At 39.6% G+C, this 7,922-nt stretch overlaps 1 protein-coding gene across 1 annotated transcript; it reads right to left on the reverse strand.

The window, feature by feature from the left end:
* LOC133609261 (MORN repeat-containing protein 3-like) lies at nt 1-7,721 on the reverse strand. The gene is made up of 7 exons (XM_061964769.2): nt 7,643-7,721; nt 7,488-7,568; nt 5,351-5,520; nt 5,135-5,292; nt 772-928; nt 526-710; nt 1-449 (listed from the first exon to the last, which is right to left on the reverse strand). The coding sequence occupies exons 3-7, from the start codon at nt 5,493-5,495 to the stop codon at nt 384-386; spliced, it is 711 nt and encodes a 236-aa protein (XP_061820753.1). The 5' UTR covers nt 5,496-5,520; nt 7,488-7,568; nt 7,643-7,721; the 3' UTR covers nt 1-383.
* Nucleotides 7,722-7,922: the final 201 nt, after the last annotated feature.

Here is a 7,922-nt window from a genome sequence, read left to right on the forward strand (position 1 = left end):
AAGCCTAAAAAATCCGACAGGGAATGAATATTGTATGAGTGTAATATTTTGTGAAAGTTTGTGTTAAGGTGTGAAGAAACTTGACTGAGACCTCAGAGAGTAACTTCAATTTTGAGCAGTACTTTTCTTTGTTCTGAAAATACTCTTTTTCTGCTCCAAAGGGAGAAGAACGTCCAAGAAGGCATGAATGACATTGAGATAACAGAGCATTGACTGTCCCCAAAGGGCATCTTCTGGAAGTATGACAACAATTCCCACACAGCAAAAATACCCACAAGTCTTTGCAGATTACTAACAACGTATGTGGCTTTTACGGCCAGGTGTGCTGCTACTTCCTATGTTGGCAAATTCGCACAAGAGATAGTTCCTCCACTTTGTTGCCGTCATGTTTGATCCACGTATGCTGACTCAGCTTCCGTTAAAACCAGTCGCATGTCTATTAGCGTTATCTAAGGGATGGAAAAAATAAATTTTTGACAATGTCGGACCGAGTTTGCGATGTGTGACGACAAAACAAAACATTACCTGTGGGATCGGATACTTGGTAGGGTACGGCGCCTCTTCTCTCCCAAAGTCCGACAGAGTGCCACATTTTGCATCACCCTCCACCCAAAGACCTTCATAAATCAGACCTTTGTCCGCATAGTAGAACTTTCCATGGCCACTTTTCTTGCCGTTCTTCCAAGATCCTTCATACCAGTTTCCACTCGCTGAAACAGAAAGTGAAATGTAACCCATTTTTCGTAAATTTCAACCTTCTCCGATACTTACCAAACTGTAGGACACCCGTTCCGTGCTCGTTGTCCCTCAGCCACTCCCCCTCGTAGACGTCGCCGTTCTTATAGCACATTCTTCCCCAACCACTGCGGTTGTCTTCACTCCACTCGCCTTCATAAACTGCATTCGCATAAAAAAAAGAACCGTGTCCCTAAAAACAAACATTATAGTTAATGATTAGAATTCCAAATCATGTACAAAAATGAGACGTGTTTAATTTCTGGTGTGCAAATAAACAATAACTGGAAATAAATTTAAAAAGTCCCTGGTTTTATTTGTGTTGTGCATCAAGACTATACGGTATTACCATCTCCTCATTCTGGTACAGTAGGGAAGCGATTCATAAGGCCTCATTCCTGGGTGGATCTTGCATGGGAGGGAGTAAATCAATTTGCAATGTAGTTTGCTGAAAATGATGGAAAGCGCCACTCGACATAGCAACTGACGCTGTGGTCAAAGTTGGAATTGCCAGTAAACACATTTTAAAATATTCAACCCCAAAGGTGGAGGGGTACAGAGCCCCTAAAGGGACATGGGGCCGATAAATACTTTAAAAAATGTAATATCGGAAATTATCGGTATCGTTTTTTTTATTATCGGTATCGTTTTTTTAATTTTTATTTTTTTTTATTTTTATTAAATCAACATAAAAAACACAAGATACACTTACAATTAGTGCACCAACCCAAAAAACCTCCCTCCCCCATTTATACTCATTCACACAAAAGGGTTGTTTGTTTCTGTTATTAATATTCTGGATCCTACATTATATATCAATATATATCAATACAGTCTGCAAGGGATACAGTCCGTAAGCACACATGATTGTGCGTGCTGCTGGTTCACTAATAGTACTAACCTTTAACAGTTAATTTTACTAATTTTCATTAATTACTAGTTTCTATGTAACTGTTTTTATATTGTTTTACTTTCTTTTTTATTCAAGAAAATGTTTTTAATTTATTTATCTTATTAATTTATTTTTTTTAAAGGACCTTACCTTCACCATACCTGGTTGTCCAAATTAGGCATAATAATGTGTTAATTCCACGACTGTATATATCAGTATCGGTTGATATCGGTATCGGTTGATATAGGTATCGGTAATTAAGGATTTGGTCAATATCGGAATATCGAATATCGGCAAAAAGCCATTATCGGACATCCCTAGACATGGGGAACATTTTGTATAGTTTCTCGTGCGCACGAGAAACTATCTCGTGCTCACGCAAAAGTGTCTTGTGCGCTCGAGATGGTTTCTCGTGTGCACAAGATGTTCTCCCATGAGCACAAGAAATATATCTAAATACTTAGACCTACATTTCATATATTGACAACCTCCAGCAAAAATCAACAGGAAGTTTGCAGTTCCCCTTTCAAAACAAAAGTTTTGTAAAAACCGGTCACCTTTTTTCAAACATCATCTCCTCTGAGCGCGTTTGTCGTGTCGGCTTCAAACTAGCACAGGAGAGAGATTGAACTCTTCTGATTAAAAGTTGACCAAAGAGTTTTAATTACTGTTTCGGTTTGGATTTTATGTGCCGTCAAAGTCGGTCCCGTCCATCGCTGCTTGCAGCTTTAATTATGTTTGTTGTCTCTCATGAAGTCTCTAATGATTATTAGCAGCTGTTCAATTAAAAAAAGCGAACTTTGTGATGCATCTGTGATATTGACACCTCTAAAGGCTTAGTGGCCACATGCGTGGACAGCACCTTTTAGCTCTTATTTCCAAAATTGTGTACACTGCTGAATTGGGGTCTTATGGCCGCTTATGTGGACACTTATACTGCCATCTGGTGGTGTCAGAAGAGTATAACATACAATGGAATTTGGAAAAAAAAAAAAGTGTAAAAATAAGAATTAGCATGTTACTAAACATGAAGTACACGTCTGTGAACTTATGGACTAAGTACATCATATAAAAAGATTATTCTTAATTTCTATTCTAATTAGGGTCCAATAAGACCAAATAGCAAAGAGAAATAATAAAAAAAAAAAACATGTAAACAAACAGCTTGGGCCTTAAGAGGTTAAATTAATGCACCGCCGTATGCTTATAATGACCAAAATAAGTAAATATTACATGTTATTATGAATGTGCTTGACACTATGCTCTGGGGCATCAGAATGGGCCTGGACCAGATCCTTAGCTGTCACAAAGAGGAGAGAGGGGCAGTGGAAGAGGAACTCCTCCACTGCCACCCCGAAAACCAGCAAGGGACTCAGCCACAGAAATAACAGCAGCAGCAGCTGGCACTGACGAAATAGTTGAATAAATAAATCATCCACAGTCTGAGTCCATAAACATGCTGCCTTGATGAGTTACCCACTAGATGTCTAAAGTCTGTGTTGAGCAGTTACCACAATTATCTCATCGAGTTAACATCTCACTCCAAACTGCTGGAATTAAGCCCCTCTTAAAGAAGAGTAGTCTTGATGCCACAGTACTGAACAACTATCGGCCTATATCAAATTTTTGGGCAAAGTCCTAGAAACATTTGTATACCAACAGCTTAGTAAATGTCTCCTCCATAAGGGCCCACCACAGCACGGAAACAGCCCTGATCAAGGTGACAAATTTCAAAAACCCAAAACCAGTGAAGTTGGCACATTGTGTAATTCTTAAATAAAAACAGAATAGAATGATTTGCAAATACTTTTCAACTTATATTCAATTGAATAAACTGCAAAGATATTTAATGTTGGAACTGAGAAACTTAATTTTTAATTGCAAATAATCATTAACTTAGAATTTAATGGCAGCAACACATTGCAAATAAGTTGGCACAGGGGCATTTTTACCACTGTGTTACATGGCCTTTCCTTTTAACAACACTCAGTAAACATTTGGGAACTGAGGTGACCAATATTTGACGCTTTTCAGGTGGAATTATTTCCCATTCTTGCTTGATGTACAGCTTAAGTTGTTCAACAGTCCGGGGGTCTCCGTTGTGGTATTTTAGGCTTCATAATGTGCCACACATTTTCAATGGGAGACAGGTCTGGACTACAGGCAGGCCAGTCTAGTACCCGCACTTTTACTATGAAGCCACGCTGTTGAAAAACATGTTTTGGCATTGTCTTGCTGAAATAAGCAGGGGCGTCCATCATAACATTGCTTGGATGACAACATATGTTGCTCCAAAACCTGTATGTACCTTTCAGCATTAATGACGCCTTCACAGATGTGTAAGTTACCCATGCCTTGGGCACTAATACACCCCCATACCATCACAGATGCTGGCTTTTGAACTTTGTGCCTATAACAATCCAGATGGTTCTTTTCCCTTTGTTCCGGAGGACACAACATCCAGTTTCCAAAAACAATTTGAAATGTGGACTCGTCAGACCACAGAACACTTTTCCACTTTGCATCAGTCCATCTTGGATGAGCTCGGGCCCAGCGAAGCCGGCGGCGTTTCTGGGTGTTGTTGATAAATGGCTTTCGCTTTGCAAAAGTAGAGTTTTAACTTAGGCTTACAGAAGTAGCGACAAACTGTAGTTACTGACAGTGGGTTTCTGAAGTGTTCCTGAGCCCATGTGGTGATATCCTTTACACACTGATGTCGCTTTTTGATGCAGTACCGCCTGAGGGATCGAAGGTCACGGGCATTCAATGTTGATTTTCAGCCTTTCTGCATACGTGCAGTGATTTCTCCAGATTCTCTGAACCTTTTAATAATATTATGGACCGTAGATGGTGAAATCCCTAAATTCCTTGCAATAGCTCGTTGAGAAATGTTGTTCCTAAACAATTTGCTCACGCATTTGTTCACAAAGTGGTGACCCTCGCCCCATCCTTGTTTGTGAATGACTGAGCATTTCATGGAAGCTGCTTTTATACCCAATCATGGCACCCGCCTGTTCCTAATTAGCCTGTTCACCTGTGGGATGTTCCAAGTGTTTAATGAGCATTCCTCAACTTTCTCAGTCTTTTTTGCCACTTGTGCCAGCTTTTCTGAAACATGTTGCAGGCATCAAAATACAAATGAGCTAATATTTGCAAAAAATAACAAAGTTTTCCAGTTCGAACCTTAATTATCTTGTCTTTGCAGTCTATATAAATTAACATAAGTTGAAAAGGATTTGCAAATTATTGTATTTTGTTTTTATTTATGATTTACACAACGTGCCAACTTCACTGGTTTTGAGGTTTGTAAAAAAAAAAAAAAATCAAATTGCTTGAGATGAATCAATAGAAATTTTGAGAAGTGTAATAAATGTATTTCTGGTTGAAAAAAAGAGTTTATGTTTAGGATTATTTTGAAAGAAAAAAGGTGTTCATTCGGTGGAGTGGCCCTGAAGCACAAATACTGTTGGTCACATGTTATGAGTTGAAGGTATTAAAAGTACATACGTGCTTCATTCCATTTTTCCACTCGCCACAGTACTGCATGGCATACGTCTTAGTGTCTGGTTGAAGTGCACTGTAGATTCCATGTCCTTCATGTTTGCCAAACTTCCACTCGCCGTTGTAAAGAGCACCAGACATCTTCCACTCCTGCGTTCCCCAACCTGCAATAGTCACAAACAATGAACATCATGGCAAACAACACACATTGAATGAACTCACCATGCTTCTTGTTGTCCAGCCACTGTCCAGTGTAGTTGTCTCCATTGACTGCAAATACTGTTCCACGTAGACCAGATTTCTTTGCCTTATGATCGATTACGGTGGAGCGGGCTGCAGGCGGCTGAGGTTTTTTACGAAAAGGCATCCCTGGGGTCACCTAAGTAAAAGACCTACAGACGATACATGTAGTGAGTGTGCCATACACGCACTACCTCACGACTACCCGTCATTTATCCATCACAAGCCAACTCCACTGAACCAGTGAAGTTGGCACGTTGTGTAAATCGCAAATAAAAACAGAATACAAAGATTTGCTAATCCTTTTCAACCTATATTCAATTGAATAGACTGCAAAGACAAGATACTTAACGTTGAAATTTGATGCCTGCAACATGTTACAAAAAAGCTGGCACAAGTGGCAAAAGAGACTGAGAAAGTTGAAGAATGCTCATCAAACAGGTGAACAGGCTAATTGTGAACAGGTGGGTGCTATGATTGGGTATAAAAGCAGCTTCCGTGAAATGCTCAGTCATTCACAAACAAGGATGGGGCGAGGGTCACCACTTTGTGAACAAATGCGTGAGCAAATAGTTTAAGAACATCATTTCTCAGCGAGCTATTGCAAGGAATTTAGGATTTCACCATCTACGGTCCGTAATATGATCAAGAGGTTCAGAGAATCTGGAGAAATCACTGCACATAAGCAGCAAGGCTGAAAACCAACATTGTATTCCCGTGACCTTCGATCCCTCAGGCGGTACTGCATCAAAAAGCGACATCAGTGTGTAAAGGATATCACCACATGGGCTCACGAACATTTCAGAAAACCACTGTCAGTAACTAGTTTGTTTCTTCATCTATAAGTGCAAGTTACATGAACAATAACAAGATCTGATAGTTTAGTTACAGCTCATTTTTATTACCTATTACCTATTCTGTGTTATGTGTTTTATGTTGCACGATTGTACCAAGAAAAATTCCTACTTTGTGAACCTGTCTCAAGCAATGGCAATAAAACTATTCTGATTCTGATTCTAAAGTTAAAACTCTACTATGCAAAGCGAAAGCCATTTATCAACAACACCCAGAAATGCTGTTGGCTTTGCTGGGCCCAAGCTCATCTAAGATGGACTCATGCAAAGTGGAGAAGTGTTCTGTGGTCTGACGAGTCCACATTTCAAATTGTTTTTGGAAACTGTGGCTGTTGTGTCCTCCGGAACAAAGAGGAAAAGAACCATCCGGATTGTCACAGGCGCAAAGTTCAAAAGCCAGCATTTGTGATGGTTTGGAGGTGTATTAGTGCCCAAGACATGGGTAACTTACACATATGTGAAGGCGCCATTAATGCTGAAAGGTACATACAGGTTTTGGAGCAACATATGTTGCCATCCAAGCAATGTTACCATGGACGCCCCTGCTTATTTCAGCAAGACAATGCCAAGCCACGTGTTACATCAACATGGCTTCATAGTAAAAGAGTGTGGGTACTAGACTGGCCTGCCTGTAGTCCAGACCTGTCTCCCATTGAAAATGTGTGGCGCAATATGAAGCCTAAAATACCACAATGGAGACCCCCGGACTGTTGAACAACTTAAGCTGTACATCAAGCAAGAATGGGAAAGAATTCCACCTGAAAAGCTTCAAAAATTGGTCTCCTCAGTTCCCAAACGTTTACTGAGTGTTGTTAAAAGCAAAGGTCATATAACGCAGTTTTTTGCAATTTCTTGCTGCCATTAAATTCTAAGTTAATGATTATTTGCAAAAAAATAAACAAGTTTCTCAGTTTGCACATCAAATATCTTGTCTTTGCAGTCTATTCAATTGAATATAAGTCGAAAAGGATTAGCAAATCATTGTATTCTGTTTTTATTTACCATTTACACAACGTGCCAACTTCACTGGTTTGGGGTTTTGTATTATGATAATAACATGTGTGGGTTAAAGTTGGTATATTTGTTCGAAGAAAACCAATAAAGTGTTTTGAATTATCGATCGGTACCACAAAAAAATGTGGTACCAATTACGTTAAAAATGTGCATGCTATATTAAAATGCCATATGGTAATCCTATTGATCTACAGTGTGAAGGCAGACAGCCTTACATTTGGATATACCAGTCTCGATGGACAACGTCATACCTGAATGGAGATAAATGGAGATTAGCAACAGGTCTGGCCGATTGAACTAACGAATTCCATTCAGAAGGTGACATAAACGCACTGCAGGGAAATGAAATGATGTCATTACTGCATCGGATGTTTGGACTGGCAGTAAAATGGCCAAACATAATCACCTGTCCAAATGTACTGACTTGTCTCTAGGTTGACAGAACAGAAGATGCTTGGTGTGTTTTGGAACAGGACATGTTCTTTAGCGCACTTAATGTGTCCCTCGTTGGAAAATGCGGTCAGTAAGTTGATTGAGCGTCAGCTGATGACATCACAGAGACTTTTGGTCTGTGACGCCTGATGATGTAATGATGTGACAAGGAGAGTGACATCATTCACAGCTATTACAAAAAATACTCAAAAGTATTTCAGCAAAGTACTAATGCTTACCTAACCCTGGTTAGT

The sequence above is a fragment of the Nerophis lumbriciformis genome, linkage group LG07 (assembly GCF_033978685.3).
Source record: "Nerophis lumbriciformis linkage group LG07, RoL_Nlum_v2.1, whole genome shotgun sequence".
In the NCBI taxonomy this organism is placed as follows: domain Eukaryota; kingdom Metazoa; phylum Chordata; class Actinopteri; order Syngnathiformes; family Syngnathidae; genus Nerophis; species Nerophis lumbriciformis.